The sequence below is a fragment of the Limanda limanda genome, chromosome 2, assembly GCF_963576545.1.
Source record: "Limanda limanda chromosome 2, fLimLim1.1, whole genome shotgun sequence".
Lineage (NCBI taxonomy): Eukaryota > Metazoa > Chordata > Actinopteri > Pleuronectiformes > Pleuronectidae > Limanda > Limanda limanda.
This window is the reverse complement of record NC_083637.1, coordinates 23,584,636-23,603,797: the sequence shown is the minus strand read 5'-3', so window position 1 is coordinate 23,603,797 and position 19,162 is coordinate 23,584,636. Positions and strand designations below refer to the sequence as shown.

Below are 19,162 nucleotides of genomic sequence, written 5' to 3'. Positions count from 1 at the left end.
AAGAGCCTTTATGTGTCTTTGCTTTTTGCAAGTTGTGTTTTCGGTTTGAAATGTGTATATTCGTTGTTTAAATGTGGAGTAAATGCTGTAAATCCACTCCGGGTTTTGTGACAGCTGGTCCAACTGTCTCTTGTCAGTTGCCCCGGGAGAAGACGCGGGCAAAAATGTAAACACTCATCCACCGAGAGACACAAACTCAAATCGTGGCAGCGGCAGCTCGTAGAGGCACTTCCGGTGGCAGCTGTAAAGACCTCAGTGGTTTGGGGACAGTTGACTCTGTTCTGAGGGCCACTACCGCTGTTTGTGACTTATTCCCTGAGGTTTATACGCAGTTTATGAATGTTTATCAGCCTGTTACTGTTTTGATCACCAAGAATAATTGATCTGTATTTCTCCACATGTTTTGTGAAACACGCTAGTTTATACGACTTTGTGATATTAAAGTCCTGTTAACCCAGTTCCTACTATCTTTGACGCATGTAAAACCTGATGTTTGAGTCCGTTATTGCAGCTCTGTCGCCCTTTTTAAGGTTCCATTATTAACATTTTCCATTCACTGACACAATATGTCGTTACAATAGAAAATGCTATAATTAAATGCTTGAATTTAGTTATGATCTGCATTTGCACAAATTACTCAAACATAAAGAATTGCTGATTATTTACACATTTTGAATGTTTATCATCAAAAGCACTCTTTGTCTAGATGGAGAACCCGTTGATGTGGCAGAGACCTCGAAAGGGAAAAGCTTGGTCAATACTTTCTTCCATGAAGACCAAAGTGATGGTTCCAGGGGCTTACGTCAACAGCTCAGAGCACATAGACCAGCTTGAGTCAAACCTGTCCATTCTGAAAGAACTGATCTCAGATCTGGAGTCCATAGTGCCAGACTGAGAGCGCCACGGAGAGTGAGTTCAGTTTTAAAGGTGTCGAGCAATCTGAGCAAAGAAGAAATGACCAACATTCGCAGCTGTGTCAAAATGATTGGGACGCTTTTGAGGACAATCTGGGGGGTGAGGAATTTGATAGCAGTGATTCAGAATACGGGAATTTACCAAGAAGACAATCAATAGACAATAACAATAACAGTAAGGAAGATCCAGGACCTGAACCAACCAAAGCACTGGTTTTGTTTAAGAGTGGTCATTCTAACCAGAAGGTCGGCGGTTCGATCCTCAGTCTTCCCCACCTGCATGCCGAAGTGTCCATGGGCAAGATACTGAATCTCTTAATGGGGTGCAATAATTGAATGCACTAATTGTGAGTCCCTTTGGATAAAAGTGTCTGCCAAATGAGTAATGTAATTTTCCTGTCATCGTGCCAGGACAAGGAGCTGAAGCAGTTCATTGCAGCAGTAGAAGGCAGTGGTAGATGCCAAACAGTGTGGCAACGAAGGTGTACAGTCCCTGACAAAAGTCTTGTCGCTTGGGCACAAGTTGACCTTAAGTGTTAACTGTTGTTTCTACAAAATGGATAAGTGACAAGACTTTTGTCAGGGACTGTATGACTCCAAAAGTGTGGCATCAAAGACAGCTGCCTGTCAACAGTGTAGCATCAAAGACAGCTGCCTTTACATATCAGTGGCAGTGTCTGTTGACACCGGAAGTGCCTCTGCGAGCTACCGCTGCCACGATTTGAGCTTGCACTTACTGAATCATTCCGCACCGCTGTTTGTTAGCATGCTAGTCTGTCTCCTGCTGCTTTTACAACTAGAACATTACGCTCGGGCTGCTGAACGTATGTTTCCTTTTGTTCTCTTACGCCTTTAGCATGTTTTGACCTGACCTGTTTCGGGATTAAACGCTCACCAGCTCAGCTTTAGTTATGTGGGGTTAGCTAGCTGTTGTTTCATCTCGGCAGCTAACGTTAGCGGAGACAACACAATAACGTGAACCTGACGTGACTGCCGCTGTATCCCGATGAACCTCATGGAGGACTACGACAGGTTCGTGCAGCGTCGTTTCTCCCTTCTGAGGAGAAGTGAGGAGGAGGAGGAGGAGGAGGAACACCGCAGACCTTCATCTCTCATCCGTGTCCATGGAAGACCCATCCTTCCTCCTCGGGTATGAGCTCTGATCCTGGAATATAAACATCACGACTGAGGGTTTAATACTTAAATATCAAGACGAAGTCAAACTGTAGCTGTGTGCCATCACTGATCATGCCCTGCCAGTGTGTTAGGTTGATGTGTCCCACGTCACTGTGGCTCGTCTGATGTCAGGTCAGCAGTGTTCATGAATTGTAAATTGAACATGTTTGGATTGGTTGGACTAAATAATCCATTTGATTAAAACATCCAGGTCTCTTGGGAATTGCCATGTGCAAGTATCACAATTTCTGGACATTTATTTTTCAGTTGATCAGGCAGTCTCATTTAATCTCTGTTATAAGAGATACTCGAGAACAGGAGACATTCACAATCAGCAACTACAGTCAACACAACCAGGATTTACATAAATCCATTTCCAGATTCGTGAAAAGACATAACTAAGATTTAAAACCCAGTAAGATTGCAGTTATAAGTCAGATTACAGCTCATTACATTTGAACGGTCCATACTAACCTGACACAAGTTCTGGCAACATGAATGTGATTGAGGGGATATATAAGGTGATCTAGGTACTGGATTGTGTGCGTAAGAAGTGAGGCTAGTAAGTTTCAACAGTAGAGCTCTGTAAATGTATTACATGTGATGACTTCTTGACTGTAAGGATGTCCATTAAGCCGAGTGATCTAGAGAACCAATACAAGTACGACATCAGTCATGTGTGATAAAACGTAATGCGCAGAGATGCACACGGTTTCACTGATAGTTTTATAGACAAAACAATAACTCTGATCCTGAAAGTAATCCTCAGTTGCAGCTTGTGTCTGTAATATTCACAACTTCCCATGTCTTCTTCCTGATGATTACAGCTCTCAGGAGAGCGGAGAGCGGAGATGCAGAGACACAGAGAGGCAGCACAGAAAGCTGCTGCCCACAGGAAGTTGATGGCTGATCCAAGAATGGCCTACGTGCAATCGATTCTACACAGTGTTCAGGTAACTGCTGTCATGGCTTTTCAGCTGTCTCCTTTGCAATCCTGACATGTGCTTATATTCTTTATGTTGTGTTGTCACATATCTGCAGTTAGTTTGAATGAGTAGAATAATCACCTTTTCGTTATTTTCTTTTATTTCTCTCATTAATTGCAGCTGAGGACAACACCAACAATGGAGGAGTTGCTTCAGGAGTCGGAGATTAACATCAAATCCTCGTATTCCCAGAACACCAGTGGTGGATCAGCGTCACAGATTCATTTTTTCAATGAAACAACAACGGATAGTCGGTCGCTCTCGCCACCCGCTGTAAAGAAAAGACAGGATCCGCTTTCTCCTCCTCAGTTGGCATCAACAGTGTCTAGTGCCTTTCTCATTTCCAACGCGACACCTCAGGGAAGTGATAATGAAAGTTGCCTTGCTGACCAACATGACAGCCTACAGGGACCACAGCAAAGTTCTCCTAATGGTGCGATTCACGAGTCAGTATCTTCAGGTTACGTGACCCACGAAAATTTCGAAAAAACTCCCTTTGTGCCTGGAATGACTGATGCAGGGAGCGGGATCTATGTCTTTAGATCCTCAGAGGGAGCCTATAATATGGATGGCTTTTTCCTTCAAAGCACCTCAAACACAATCCCCAAGATGCCAGAAATTATTAGCCACCCTCCCGTAGAGGGAGAAGAACTAGAGAGGAGTGGACTGGAGTTATCCCTTTGTAACAAGTTCATTGCAGAACAAGACATCTGTTGCACCTCATTCCAGGATGATTCAGTCACATGTGACAGTTTAACAGCAGACACATCTGAAAGCAGTCTTCTGGAGAGCACAGTGAGCGGAGATGACGTTCAGTCGACTGGAAAACATGACCTTGACAGAGATCACATTTTGGACAGAACCGAGGACCCAGTTTCTTTATTAGAACATAATCCAGAATTATCTGACACATTGAGCACTCATTGCAATCCAGTAGCACAACTTCATAGCAAGCATGAATCAGCAGACAGTAGTGTAGATGAAGCAAAACCATCTGAAAAGCCATATCATTCGAGCCTCCAGGCCTTGCTGAAGAAATCTCAGGAGTATCGTCAGAACCAGCGGATGCGTAGGAACCAAGCCAAAAACACTAAAGTTCAGAAGAGGAATCAAGAGCCAAAAACAAATCCAGAGGAGCAGAGCCTCTCCGATAAGGAGAATGAGGAGTCCACCTGTAAGGTGACTGTGACTCCAGAGGAGAAGAGGACAAGAATAATTGAGAGTGACTTCACTGGAAAAATAACTGATGTCAAATCTGAAAGCAAACATTTAACACGAGATAGTAATACTAAGGAAATTACTAAAGCTGAGGAGGAAGAAATAACTTTCAAAAATAATAAGCTAAACAATACACAAGAGGTCTTAAAAGAGCCGAAGCAAATCAGGGCCATCTTCCAGCAACAACCTGTGGCGACAAAAGTCTCCCCAGTCCAGGAAGCCCAGACACAAGCTTACTTGGCCACTGAGCAGAGTAACCTCTGTCCCGGATATATTTTTCAAAGAGAAAGGAAAAGGTACACAATCCCAGCCCCTCATTTCTGTACAAGTCCAGTACCTTCCAAATACCGAGTAACAATCAAAAATGGAGAACCTGTTGAAGGGGCAGAGGGGAAAGTTGTGGGCAATACTTTCTTGCATGAAGACCAATGTGAGGAGCTTGAGAGAAACCTGGGACATCAAAACATACACACAGCAGTTCCTACCACCGTGAATCTGATGGTTCCAGGGGCTTACGTCAACAGCTCAGAGGGCATAGACCAGCTTGAGTCCGACCTGTCCAGTCTGAAAGTACGGATCTCGGATCTGGAGTCCACAGTGAAAGAAAACCTGGAGAATCACAGCCAGACTGAGAGCGCCACGGAAAGTGAGTTCAGCTTTAAAGGTGTCGAGCAATCTGAGCAAAGTAGAAATGACCAACCCGCCCAGCTGTGTCAAAATGATTGGGACGCTTTTGAGGACAATCTGGGGGGTGCTGATTTTGATAGCAGCGATTCAGAATACAGAGATCTACCAAGAAGACAATCAATAGATAATAACAAGAACAGAAAGGAAGATACAGGACCTGAACCAATCTTCAGTGACGCAGATGATTCCTCTGTCACCGTGCTCGGAGAAGGAGATGAATCAGTTAATTCAGGAGAGATCCGGCTCGTTAAAACCTTAGTTACAGAGAGAGTAAAGGAAAAAGGAACGGGTAGAGAAAAACTCACAGTGACTTATGGATTTCATGGCAGCAGTAGAATGCAGCAGTCTGTCCTGACTGCTGCACAGCGGATGCGTCTTCCTGATGTCTTCAGTAACATTCCATCAGAAATCATGGTTCCATGTAACGTGTCAGTGCTTTCGGATACCAGTAACCAACCAGTGGAGAGGAGGAATGAAATGGCGGTGGAAGGGCTAAACTCTTCTCAGTCGCCGTCCCTCAACGAGTCATATGATGTGGACACGCCATCTGACCTGTGGCTCCTCGACGGGTCAGGATCCAACTCGAGCTCAAAAAGTGGTCTTGTTGAAGGAAAACACATGACCCCAGAGTGCTGGGATGAAGGTCAGGGAAGGTTGGCCAAGGTCAAACGCAAACTGCTCATGCAATCAGCAGAGGAGACCCAGGAAAGGAGTCCAGATGCCAACGCAGGAGGAGAAGACCGTGTGGTCAGACCCAGGTCCAGTACTCCCAGAAGGAGTGGAGTGTCACAATGTGAGTTTCAATATTGTGTAGTATCAGCAGTGTAATATTGAATAAGTGGAACAAACATGACACAAAAACCAGACCTTAAAAAAAATAATTGAGGGGACGTCTTCAACTCATTATGGCTGTCCACCCCGGCTCTGGTTCAGTCTTCAGAAGTTTTTATCCTGTGAAAGATTTTTTGGAGATAATGCATGTTGTGATTTTACTCTAAAATTGAATTGAATCCAATCTGCATAAAGACCAAGCACAACCCTTTTTGATGGGTCAGGATAACTGTGCAAAGCCTGATTAGTTTCCAATTCTTGTTTAGTTAGTATATTGTAGAGTGTATGCTTTTGATTTATATCATACAGGAAAACATTCCCAAATATAGGAAAGATACCAGATCAGACATTTTTTAACCACATATTCAGGACTGCAACACCTGGCTACACCCAGCAGTATTTGTCTGGATTTTGGTTTTTCTTGTTTTGGAATCTGACCATATATTTGTGTACTTCCTGATTTTAGCTGCCGTGCGGGAGTGCAATGGCCATGGAAGTCAAAAGAAGCAAGAGCAGCTGAAACAGGTCCATGCTGCTCAGATCCGAGCCCTGCAATATGAACACCGGAGACAACAGCAAGAACTACTACAGGTGGGGCAGCAAAAGGGAGACATTGAGGTTATTGAGATGACGGATAGGAAACGAGGGCTGAGATCGTAATGTGTGAAGGCTTTGTGCAAACAAATCCTGTACATTTTAGTTATGTGCTGTAGCTAATTGCTAGAATAGATGTCTTGCACAAGATCATTGGAATATGACCAACACCTTTTGTTACAAGGATTATTGCAAAAAGACAAGGGGTATTTTTAGAGAGATTAAAATTAATTTATTTTAAGTTTATTTGTAAAATTTAACATACAGAAAATTCTGCAAATGTAGTTTTACTTTTTCATTATGGGTTATTTAGCAGAAATGGCCATTTTAACCATTTCATATAAAATATAAAACAATTTTGGATTATTTACTGAAGCCTATACTCAAGGCTTCAATTTTTTCTAAGAACGATTAAAAGCACATTAGTGAGCCATACTATGACATAAACTTTCATGGTGAACATGGGCATTGTAGTTCATTTAAAAAAAAGTTGTCCTGCTGCCATAAAGCTCAAATGAGTCACCAATACAGTTTCCTCCCGAATACCATTTGCTAAAAACTACAATTTTCATCAGTATTAGGAATTAATTGATCCTTTTTTAAATTGAAAGTATGAATTTATGAACTGTTATTACAGGTGAACTTCAACATATAAGTGCAAATGAAAAGTTTTGTTGTTATTTTGCTTTGAGTTCAAAATAATATGGATACATTTCAATTAGGAGTTTCTGAAACACCTAAACTACAAAGAATTTCTAAAAAGCTTTAGACTCTAAATATGGTTCAAAACCATTGATATTTCCTACGTCCCATTGGTCTGCCTCTTGCATTTGATTGCATCACATATTGCTGCTGTACGTGATGCACTATGTAGTTCCTGTACAGCTGCCATAAATCACTCTAGCGGAGATTTTGACTCCCTACAAAGTCACCTCAGAGAAATTATGAATTAATGTCCGGCCCAGTGTGTCCATCGTTTTTTAAAAGGAGAATAGACTGAGAGCTTCTGACCAAGTCACTCAGCTGTGATGCAACATTGACCCGTTCTTTAGAAACTAGAGGCAGACATTTGAAAGGCTCTGGCACTGTTCCACATGTGAACACACACACACACACAAACATATATATATATATATATATATATACACACACACACACACACGTTGTTGTTCTACCTGTTAGAGTGCTTTTGGAAAGCTGGGCCGTGGGCAGACTACAGACATCTCCTCATTACTAGAGACCCTCAGACTCTCCCCAGAAAAACACACAGGATTTCTACTATAAATGTTTCATTACATCCCTTAAGAGGCGAGCTGGCGTGGTCGTCTGTTTCTCTCTCTGTCTGTGTGTGTGTGTGTGTGTGTGTGTGTGTGTGTGTGTGCGTGCGTGCTTGCGTGCGTGCGTGTGCGCACTTCAAGGACGCCTGCTGTTCTCTGGCAACCAGTTCCTGTTTCTTCCGCTTGTGTATGTATTTGTTCTTGGCCGGTGTCCTTGCCCTATTAATCACAGTCTCTGTTTAATTTATGTATCCTTAACAACAATATAATTAACATAAGCTGTTTAATAAAGAGGCTCTATTTGACTCCCCCCTATCCTTCCATCACTTGATGTGATGAGAGTGCAAGCTGGCTGGACTCTGATAGAGGGAGGAGGGGAGCGAGGGAGTTGACACAGAAAGGAACGGATAATTTGTTTAATTCATGAGCGTCTGTGGTTAAGTGCCAGATCGTCCCGCCGAGTGCCACCACTAATGGTCCCTTATCCTTCTCTTTTTTCTCTCCCCTCTCATCCCTCTTTTTGTTTTGTCTCATACCTCCTCCAACATCATTTTACTCTCTGGCTGTATTAATTTTCCTCCATCTCTCCCGTCTCATCATCCCCAACATCCCTCTCCTCCTCCTCCTCTGCTCCCTCTCTCATTTCATCCCTCCTGCCTCTGTGCCCCATCTCTCCCCCTCTGTCTCTCTCTCTCTCCACCCTCAATTAATTTCTTCCTCCTGCTTCATTTGCTGTCTTTCCAATTCAATATTTTCCAACCTTGTCGGCTCCCAAATGCACACATGCATGCCTGCGCGCACTAATGCATTTCACCTCTTATTCCCCCCCCCTCCATCCTTCCATCCCTGTCTCTCTCTCCTTGTCTGTCTGTCTCTCTTTCAGGCATTAGCTGCGCGTTACCATCTCCTCCAGAGCGTGTCCTTACCCTGCTCCGTGTCAGCCTCACGTCCCGGGGACAGGCTGACCTATACAACTCTCTCTCAGGTATTACTATCACATTTGTTCAAGAGTATCAGTGATGTGAAATGCTTGTCCTGCTTATCCCTGTAACCACATGATTTTGATTCATCCCCAGTTAGCCGTCACACTCAGGTGAGACAGATACCCCCCCCCCCCCCACCCGATGTCTTATTCCTCATCAGTAACCTCTGTCATTTGTTATCACTCTGATATCTACCTCAGTACAGTCGTTAGACGACATTTGTTCAACAAACATGTTGCTTTAATGCAACAGCTCAAGAGTCAACAAGTGAGTGACAGCACATCGGCTGCTTATTATTCCTCTTATTATTCCCTATTATAATGATGAGATGTGAGTCCACTCAAATTGATGCACTAAACAGATGCCAACCAAAGGACCTTGAGAATCTTCATGGGAAATTAATTGGTTGTCATTGGTGGAATTAGCATTCTCCTCTGTCTTCCCCACTGGTCCTCATTATTTCACCCCACTCATCACCCGCTCGTCCTCTTCCTCAGCCTTCCAGCTCACAGTCAGAGCACTACCGCCATCTGCTGTCAGCGGCTGTGAAAGGTTATCTGACGCGCAGGCTGCTGAGGACGGAGAGAGTGGCACAGCTGGTGCGCACCATCAGGGTAAGTGGGGGGGGCAGTGTCATGTCTGTCACCAGCAACACTGTTATTGTGTTACTATCGTAAAATAAACAAATACTGTGGTTTGTGTGTGTGTGTCCAGGACACGCGGCAGTTCCTGCTTGCCTTCCAGCTGCAGAACCCCAACAGAGGAGAATTGTCTAGCAGACAGGACCTTTTACTGCAGGAGAGAGTTACTCTGCAGGTATGAAGTCAAACAGGGTTTTACAAAATCTGTTAACCTCACTTAAATTATCTTCTACAGTGACAACAGGGCAATTACTCCCTTCATTCAGAGTCATCACAACTGTGACCCTGTTCATTCCTGGCATTATCATCCACCGGAGCTCTAGTGAACACACACAAGCCACACTGACGATGCAGTAGGATCTGATCACTCAGACACATTCGGAGCTGGTCTGTGACGCTTGTGTCCACATTCTTTAAGCAGACTAAATGGAGAAGCATCCTGGGCCAATGTGAAGGATCATCTACTCAGCTTTTATAATGAACCAAAACCTATTTTACACTTTTCTTTTCTGAGAGCAGGGGAGTGAGATCTGATCACAAGTGGCCACTCAAAACAAATGCAGAGGTGCATGATAATGTTAAGCGTGAATTGACCAACACACAAAACGCACGTTATGTCCAGGTATCAAATTCAGGTGTGTGATTATGCTGACTGAGTCTGTTATTATTTGCTTCTTCAGCTGCGCGCTGCACTTTATGGGGTCCACGACATATTCTTCGTCCTGTCAGCCGGAGAGAGGATGCAGTACATCAGCTTGGACAGAGACCTGACCCGAGAGAGGGAGCTTAGACGACAGGTAAACTCCTCAGAACAACTGGACAAGAGTCCGTTGGTGTGAGAGTGAACGGTTGTTTGTTGGTGACCTGTCCAGGGTGAACCCGGCCTCTGGCCCAATGTCAGCTGGGATTGACACCCACGATCCTCATAGGATATGTGGTGTAGATGACGGGTGGACTGGCTGAAAAACTTTATACACATTGGAGGTCTGGTTGACAGTGAACAATTACAAATAATGACAAAAAATACCCTCATAAATTATAACTTAGAAAGTGGTTGCAGTGGAAAGGTTATGGTGATTATGCACCACTGAGCTAAAACTAAACACTACACAGATATGTCAGTATTTAATTACAGCTGTTCATAATACCATTATGTTTTTAGTACTGTCCAGACCTTTGGGGCTCCAGCATTATCGCTGCTTCATGATTATTCAGGTGGATAACGAGAACATTGTTTTATTTTTCCTAGCGTAGTGCTTATGTTGATAATCTAATTTCTTAAAGTAGTAAGAGAGGACTCAGTTATCGATTGTGTGCTGTTTCCTGCCTATTAATACAAATCACAAATGTTGTGAGTGTTATGATATTATACCTTGTGGGAGTGCAAAGACTAATCTTGTGTATGATTGTGTTTATGTGCTTGTTTAGAGTGAAGACACGATCCAACCCAAACAGCTGAGTTTTCTGTCAGCTGCTACACAAAAAGCACTGGAGAGGAAGAGAGGAGTGATGTGAGTCTTCCTGTTCTGTTTCAGGTTGCTTCCGTGTTTCTCTTGTCCTGCATACCTTTTTAAAAGGACACATATAGACACAGTTATTACCAGTACAGTCACATTGTAAGATGAAGGAATCTCAGCTCATCAGATAACTCGAAGCTCAACTCCAAAGTCACAATGTGGGTTGCTGCACTTTAGTAAAAGCTCTTAGTGTAAACATGTGCTCAGATATCTTCATTACAAATAAAGATGTTCCGAGACCATCATCAGAAATGCTGCCGACACTGCTGAAAACGCTGGGTCAGGCATCGTTTAGCATGCTCATCTATTTACTGATCCGACACCAAGTCTCTGAAGTATATTAGTTTTACCCAGACAAAACTGCTGTATGCTTCTCCCTGAAATCCCTTCGGTGCTACTCCAAACCAGCAGGTGCGCTGTACTGCCACCGGCAAGTTCTGTTTTTAGAGAGGTGAAGAAGTGATTTCCGATAGTGTAGCGTCAACTGTAGCTAGCTAAAATGTCAATAGTTTGGCAATCTTTCACACTGGGAAGTCACAAGTAAAAAAGCTAACATTTGCATATGATTTCGTGGACCTTTCACATATATTTTTGAGTGCGAAACACATTTTTACATACTATAATGTCTCAGCGAGCTAAAATAGTAGCAATCTTCTTAAATTGTTAATTAACTGAAAATCTTGAACCATAAGGTTTTTTTTTCCGTGAACAGAGCCTTTGCCAGTGGTTCAAACCTGCTTTCTCTTCCCTCCAGGTTCCAGAAGAAGGGAGTGGAGAGGCACAGGAACGTTGTGAAGAAGCCTGGACACAAGACTGGAATCTGTGCCGAGCAGCCGCAGAAAGCCAAGCGAGGACAGTTCAGAGCAAATCCTCTGAGGGTCCCCAAGAGCGCTCTCTCCGCTAGACCCCGATGACACTGTCCTAATTGGCCCCAGTGAGGACTCCTAATAGGGCCTCTAGCGAACACATGAATATTGTAGAACGAATCTTCTGAGAGTTTCCAAACCCCAAATCCCAAATTTAACACAAAGCGATGCCTGTTGCTGACCAATGTATTTTTGTATTTCATATCTAAAGTGCCAGAGAATGTGTTTTTTACCCTTCTCCACCAGCGTGTTTGATATTATACTTACTAGAGTTGCACTCAGAGTAATTTCGCATCGATTGGGTGTTCTGAGATGGGGATAAAATATCACTGCTGCTGCTCCGTCTGCAGCAGAAACTCTTAACCAGTCCTTTTAGCAGCTTCAGTGTGCGCACGTTGAAGATGCTACCGGGGGAAATGTTTCATTAGCAAAAAGACTTAAACACCTTTTAAAGCACTGCACCTGAAAGATGATGCACAAAGGAAATGCACAGGTTTAATGAACAAAGTTCATGATGGCTTCATTCTAGAAAGACAGAGGCTCAGAGTTATAAGGTAGATTTTGGGTGGTTGGGAAGCAGGAAAAATGTAATTATCCACCACAGGATGTTTTTTATTTATTTTGCCAATCAGTGCAAGCGAATAAAACACTCGCTCTCTGGGGTGAGGAAAATCTCAGAGTTCAACTCCAGTGAACTTTGAGCTGCAATATTCACTTTGCATTTGAGTATGTGTGGCCGTGCCCAGGAACATTTTATTACCCAGTGTGTGTGTATGTGCCTTGTTAATAACCACATAGAAGAGACTGTCTCCAGGTGTATTAGCACATGCATAGTGCGATGTTTACAATATTTTTATCCTCACACATCATCCAGTTGTTACTACCTAGCTCCAGATGTTAGTGAAGATTGATGCTAGAACTTTAATAGTGTGTTACAAGTGTTGCCTTAAATATTTGTCCTAGGCATCACACATCAGCCAAAAGAAACACCTTATTGTTCTTGGAACTGTTTTATATGCTACTTTATATTTATTTTTGTGCAGTTGACAATAAATATTTCATAACTTTTTTAATGTTGCTGTGAAGTTTGTGAAATTTGAGAAAAATCCCGTGCGGACTCCCTGCAGCAGAGGGCGCTGCAGCTCGTCTCATCTGCTCAGAGCTGACATCCGTCTGTCGCTGGTGCCATCAGCTTTGTTTTGAATAGATGGATTCTTCCCCCCAGCTGAGGTGCGACGTGATGGCAGAGGTGGCGACCACCGGTGTCTCCTCGCGGGCTGAGAGAAAAGCTTTGGAAAAGGCCCGAATACTGGAGCGGGAGAGCGAGAGGAAGATCTTCCGACTGGTAAGACGAGGAACCAGCAGGCTTGTGCTGGTCGGCTGACAACTGCAGCCCATCACTGTGTGTAGCAGCCTGAGCAGGTTTGATCTGTTCACCTCAGGTGGGTCGAGTCCTGAAGAAACCCGAGGCCGAGCGCTCAGAGGAGGAGGCCGCCGTGTTGCTGCTGCACACAGACACCGCGGAGGAGCTGAGCAGGAGACACGTCCGCAGCAGGGTCCTGAAGAGGAAGCAGGAGGAGGTGAGGCCCAGGGACCGACTCCATGGAGCTGGACTCGGATCTGCACAGGGTGGGGGGCTTCAGTGACAGGACCGAGTGTGGTTTAGTCTGAAGGACAAAAGCAACTCCAAGTTCTTTCAGTGATTTCTCCACGAGTAGAAAACGTGAAACACCTGAGAAATATTCATTAAGAGTTTGTCTCCAAATTAATAAGCAAGTCTGTGAATATTATATTATTGTGTAAATACAGAAGAATAAGCTCTGTATAAAAGTACTCTTTGTGCAGGGCTGGCCTTTTTAATGTGGTATATTGTGATTTCTAAATTAGTTTAACAGTACGACTCGTGTCATAACTTGAAAATATCCTTCAAATGGAGGTAATTTTCTATTAAACAATAAATAAATGTTTTAAATTTCCCACGGGATTAATAAAGTATCCATCTATCATCATCTATAACATTTATTTTGCATAGGCTATATTCACAAATGAGTTAGTCTCAAAGGATAGTTCCCTCTATCTATTCACCACTTTGCTGATGGAGGGGTGGGTGAAAACAAAAACACTCTGGGAGTTTCCGGGGTTAACATTGTTGCAACCAAATCCCATGCAATTGAAATAACTGGGCGACCACTCCTTTGGTGTAATGCAAGTGTCCGTAGTGATGAGAAGATAAGTCTGGGTGAACTCTTCCTTTAGCGTAATGCTGCATTGTGAGTGAAAAATGTGTTTTTATTGTGTGGACACATTAAAAAGACCAACCTGGCCAGTGTGCGGCCTCAAACACTCACAGATAATATTTACTATGAACAAAAACATCTGTCACACTCATTGGGAACTGTGCTTCCTCTTGACATCAAAAACAGAAGCTGATAGCTTGACTAAAGACATTTCTGAAGTCATAGCAAGTTATATTCACTCACAAAAATGTGTTCTTTATTTCACTACATTTGAAATCTTCAAAAAACTAAAGACCTATTCATGGTTCCCTGAAAAGGAACTCTGTTGTGGACTGATCTTTCCTCACCAATGATCCACAGGAAATATCAAAACATAAAACATAGATTGCTTTGAAACACGATGTCAAGAGGCTTAGCTGGAATCAAACAGTGATTAAGTCATGCCATGATTCTATAATCATGTGTTTGTGTTTGCTGGAAAAGGTTACCAGGATAATACAAACCTGCTGGCGTTGCTATTTCAGACAACAAACCTAAAACGTGTTAATTTCCTGTCATTTCTCCAGGTGTATGATGACGCCGAGGGGCTGCAAAGTAAAGTCAGACAGCTGGCTGTGGCAATCAAACAAGCACATCACCTGGTGGTTTACACTGGAGCCGGGATCAGTACGGTACGACAAACTCTGCATTGTCAGATTCCTTCTATGTAAACGGCTCACAGGACTGATGACTTATTTCCTTTCAGGCAGCTTCTATCCCAGACTACAGGGGTCCTAATGGGGTGTGGACACAGCTACAGAAGGGACGGACAGTCAAGTGAGATACGCAGTAATTTCCATGACGGGATAGTGGCTGCGTAATTTATTTAAAAGTGTCACATTTCTGGTTCTGTCTTCTTTTCTTGTCTCTCCTTACCAACAGTTCCTCGGACCTCAGTAAAGCAGAGCCGACCCTCACACACATGTGCATTAGGATGCTTCATAAGGAGAAGATGGTATGTGAGATAGAATGAGGACATATAATACTGGTGCTGTGTAAAAACAAAAATGGTATTTACAGTAGATATTCTTGTGTGTCTCTGAAGGTAAATCATGTTGTGTCTCAAAACTGTGATGGACTTCACATGCGAAGCGGCCTACCCAGGAACGCTCTGTCTGAGCTCCATGGAAACATGTTTATTGAGGTAAAAACACACATCCTCAGTGTTTTAATATATTTATCTTTTAGACACTGTTGTTGTCAGCTTCCTCCTCCTACTCGTGACAACAGTTACGGGCAACTGGAAAATATCTTACAGATAAAGCCTAGATTTCATTTGATCCATTTTTAATGCTTAGTATCCCATCATGCCAGGTAAGAACTGCAGAGCACAGCCTGAATGCTTTTATATGATTTCCATGTAGTTTGTAGTTTGCGTTATTTTCATAAATGGCTCAAAGTGTGCAAACAAAAAACACACCCCTTCCGACTATACCTTTTAATACAATTTTAAAACTAACAATTTAGTAGCACTTAAATGGCACTTACTTAGAGCACTTTGTAGTTTTGCTTTATTCTTGAACAAATTGTACTTTCTTAATTCTTGTTGTTCTGGGTTTGTACCTTCGGGGCTGAATGCACTTATTGTAAGTCGCTTTGCATAAAATCGTCAGCTAAATGAAAAATGTAAAATGTAACAAGTAGGGTTTGAGAAAAGTCTAGAATGAAGGATGAAGCAAACTTCAAGCCTCTTTTGAATCAGTGCTTCCATAGACAGAACAAGTGAGGGAGCACTTCTACAGGGAGTTACTGAAACATTTTGTTTGGGTTTTTCAAGCGTTTTTCAATAGACTGTAGTCTGTAACTCCTCCTGACATGCTGGTTTTTCGCATCCCCTCCTCAGGTCTGCACAGGCTGTTCCCCCGTTAGAGAGTGTGTTCGCGTATTTGACGTGACGGAGCGGACATCGCTGCACCGGCACGGGACAGGCCGCCGGTGCAGCCAGTGCTCCGGTGAACTGAGGGACACCATAGTGCACTTCGGGGAACGCGGGACCCTGGAGCAACCGCTTAACTGGAGGGGAGCTGCAGAGGCTGCCACGAGGGCGGATGTTATTCTCTGCTTAGGCTCCAGTCTGAAGGTAGTTTTTTTTTTTTTTTTTTATTAACCACAGTGAGTCTGTGAAATGAATGAATCCCAGTCAAATTGGTTGAAGACTAAACAGGTTTGGTCTGGACGGACAGTCCTGATGTTTATTGCTATGTTTGCCGACTGTAACATTCCCAATAATGGCAGATACTAAATACTACTTTTCATTTAGTCAGTTACATGAAGCACTGACAGAACAGATTCACTCATATTCCATAACCTAATTTAACACTTACCTCTCCAATACTCAACCTCACCTTTCTGTCCTGCTGACACTGTAAATCCTTTTTGGCTGCATTCATGCTAATTTCTGGGGGGGAAAGCTCCGGGCTTTATTTTGATCAGGCAGTAGAGACTCTGTTTCAGCCTATGCTAAGAAAACTTGTCATCTAAATTTAACACCAGTGTTAAAAATGTTACATAACCAACTATACGACAATTCATAGCTTGTATTTCAATCTGTTCTCCTCTAGAATGACCTCAGAGAGAAATCTGAAAATGTGTCAAGTTGATAAATATCATATCAACACAGTCACTGATATGCAGACTAATGCATTTTATTCTCTGATGTTTAGTCGAGAGCTTCTTTTCTTGTAGCATCCTCGTCAATGTTGTGTGCTCTTTCTGTTGCTCATCTAGGTGCTGAAGAAATACGCTTGTCTCTGGTGCATGAACAGACCAGCCAGCAAAAGGCCCAAACTTTACATTGTCAACCTCCAGGTATGTTTTGTTTGATGTTTTGGGTGAAATAAGTTACAGATAAAGCCAAGGCTGATAATGAGTTTGTTTGTTCTAGTGGACACCGAAAGATGATCTGGCTACGCTGAAAATTAATGGCAAGTGTGATGACGTGATGAGCCTCCTCATGGAAGAGCTGGACTTTCAGACGCCTGTGTATGACAGGTAAAGACCATGTGGAGTAATTATACCAAAAATAACTTCCACAGACACTGGTAAAACATTTGCAAAAGCTCCTAAACCTCTTAGGTACTCACTCTCCCTCATTCTGTCTCATCAGGGCAGACGACCCCATCTTCACTCTAGCAACTCCTCTGGGGCCAGAGGAAGTGGACAGCCATACCCGTGAGGTCATAGCTCCCCCTGATGGTGAGCAGGAGATTTCAGCCGACCCTGGAGGACAAGAAGAAGGCACAGCTGTGCAGGGCGGCTGGTTTGGCCGAGGCTACAATAAAGGAAGGAAGAAGAAGAAAAAGGCTACATAACCGAGTGAACTCTACAGATTGGAATACATTGTGGCTACGTATATTGTAGCTTCCTGAGATTGATCCAAATGAGGAGTTCAGATTTCTGTCCCTTCTACTCTGACTTGAATTTATAAGGTGCTGTAATGTTCTTGGCTGCCTCTGTCATTTAACCACGTGCACTCAGTGTGTGTGTGAAGGTAAAAATAAGATTTGAAATTTCCTATTTGAAAATCGCACTTTGCACCCTGAACTTGCACAACTTACATTTTCAGCAGGATTTAAATGTGTTACAAACAGTGCTACTTCTGTTTCTTATGCTACTGTCCTGATGCTATCTCGACGGGAAGGTTAAGCCAGAGCTAACCTTTAGCCCAGCACGGTTAGCACAGCCTGTAAAGACTTAAAGTACGTTTGAACAGCAAAACCATGTTACTCTTAGTTTTTCCAAAAACTAATGAGGACCTTTTTAAGTGTCTCACAACCTTTTGGCTTAAGAAGTGGCAGCTTTTCTTCAGATAGTCGCAGTAGTGTGGAGTTCTTTAATCACTCCTGCAGCATTCTGTGTACTCAGTATATCACAAATACAGCACATCGTCATAGTCACGTTTGACGCCTGCCTGTGCTGAATGATTTTTGGTAGAATATCAATTTAAATCCTATTTAATGTGTATTTTTACAGAGTTAGTAGAGCATACATCAAAGCAACAAATTGTATGTGCAACATGCTGCTGGACTGAGCATTAGCTAGAGGCAATTAGCCAGAAAATGCAGGGGTCTTAAGTGAAAGTTACTGAATTGAGCGTTCCATCAGTGGAACAACAGCAATATACCAAAGGCCAATTTCTGGATTCTGTGATGACACCACTTTAACTGAGAAGAGATTAACAAAAAGGGTGGTCAATCATTTACTATGTTTCTTGAATTGGTCAAAACAAATATTTTTTGTATTTTTGCAGACATCTAAACAGGCATTGATGAACGAGCTTATTTGCATATTTTGTGTGTGTGTGTGTGGGGGGGGGGGGGGCTCAAGGTATTTTTAGTTAATTTTCTGAACCCACACTCAACCTTCACTCTGCTTTCACTCATCCTCAGGTTTACAGGTGACATAACACATCTGTACCATGGTTTAAGGAGGTTGTAGAATTTGCTTAAGTTTACATTTTTAACTTATTTGTTTACAGCTCTGTAGGCAGAAATGCTTGGTTAAAGGGGTTACATTTTTACTTACATCTTTTTATGTTTGTTTGTGTGAGGATAAGGTCTAGCCTGTACCACAGAGTGTCAGGTTAGCCATGATAAGCTAATGTTAATCATGCCTAAAACTCCGATCAGTGCTACAAGTGGATGTGAAGACTCATCATTTGTCTTCTTTGCAAAACAAGTTGTAATATTATTGAGACAATAAAGTGTTCCTCATTTTAACTTGTCTGTTTATCACAATCTGCATTTTCATTTTACCGTTACTCGCCTGCTGGTTGATTCAGGTTAGTAATACTGTTTTAGACTCCAGTATTGTGACTTTGTTTGGTAGATCATAATAATACAATGAAATATGGCTTGATCACATTTTAACAAAATACAATGAACAAAAGACACCATAATAACTCAAAGAACACAAATGAAAGAAGAAAGAGAAAAGAGGGTCAGAGATTGAGATCATACAGTACCGTACCAAATATTACTGTTATGGTATGGGGTACTATGGATATTTCTAGAACTTAAGAAGAATATGAAATGTAGTCTTTTGTGTGGAGTCAAAACACATGACAAAGTGGCTGATCTTCCACAGTGGTGATAATGATAGTGACGATTTGGCCAAACTTGCTTTGTGTTTGATTTGTCAGGAAATGAATCGCACTTCTGACGACTTAAACATACTCAACAACTTAGCAAACATATA

At 42.6% G+C, this 19,162-nt stretch overlaps 2 protein-coding genes and 1 long non-coding RNA gene across 3 annotated transcripts; 2 read left to right on the top strand and 1 right to left on the bottom strand.

The window, feature by feature from the left end:
• The first annotated feature begins 1,672 nt into the window (after positions 1–1,672).
• si:ch73-100l22.3 (uncharacterized) lies at positions 1,673–12,758 on the top strand. Its single transcript, XM_061083523.1, has 10 exons — positions 1,673–2,064; positions 2,918–3,043; positions 3,197–5,774; positions 6,279–6,403; positions 8,567–8,668; positions 9,164–9,280; positions 9,381–9,482; positions 9,988–10,104; positions 10,736–10,818; positions 11,579–12,758. The coding sequence occupies exons 1-10, from the start codon at positions 1,921–1,923 to the stop codon at positions 11,736–11,738; spliced, it is 3,654 nt and encodes a 1,217-aa protein (XP_060939506.1). The 5' UTR covers positions 1,673–1,920; the 3' UTR covers positions 11,739–12,758.
• On the bottom strand, positions 12,698–17,233 carry LOC133016685 (uncharacterized). Its single transcript, XR_009682050.1, has 2 exons — positions 17,050–17,233; positions 12,698–13,357 (listed from the first exon to the last, which is right to left on the bottom strand). It is a non-coding gene; the product is annotated as an uncharacterized LOC133016685 (long non-coding RNA).
• Positions 12,886–18,238, top strand: sirt7 (sirtuin 7). Its single transcript, XM_061083524.1, has 10 exons — positions 12,886–13,035; positions 13,133–13,270; positions 14,494–14,598; positions 14,673–14,743; positions 14,849–14,921; positions 15,012–15,110; positions 15,810–16,046; positions 16,694–16,774; positions 16,851–16,957; positions 17,073–18,238. The coding sequence occupies exons 1-10, from the start codon at positions 12,898–12,900 to the stop codon at positions 17,275–17,277; spliced, it is 1,254 nt and encodes a 417-aa protein (XP_060939507.1). The 5' UTR covers positions 12,886–12,897; the 3' UTR covers positions 17,278–18,238.
• The last annotated feature ends 924 nt before the right edge of the window (positions 18,239–19,162 follow it).

Excerpts from the sequence above, each read along its gene's own strand:
- si:ch73-100l22.3 (XM_061083523.1), top strand. The coding sequence starts at position 1,921 with ATGAACCTCATGGAGGACTACGACAGGTTCGTGCAGCGTCGTTTCTCC. Across the intron at positions 10,105-10,735 it reads AGAGGGAGCTTAGACGACAG|AGTGAAGACACGATCCAACC; the intron begins GTAAACTCCTCA and ends GTGCTTGTTTAG. Across the intron at positions 10,819-11,578 it reads GAGAGGAAGAGAGGAGTGAT|GTTCCAGAAGAAGGGAGTGG; the intron begins GTGAGTCTTCCT and ends TCTTCCCTCCAG.
- sirt7 (XM_061083524.1), top strand. The coding sequence starts at position 12,898 with ATGGATTCTTCCCCCCAGCTGAGGTGCGACGTGATGGCAGAGGTGGCG. Across the intron at positions 16,047-16,693 it reads GCTTAGGCTCCAGTCTGAAG|GTGCTGAAGAAATACGCTTG; the intron begins GTAGTTTTTTTT and ends TTGCTCATCTAG. Across the intron at positions 16,775-16,850 it reads TTTACATTGTCAACCTCCAG|TGGACACCGAAAGATGATCT; the intron begins GTATGTTTTGTT and ends TGTTTGTTCTAG.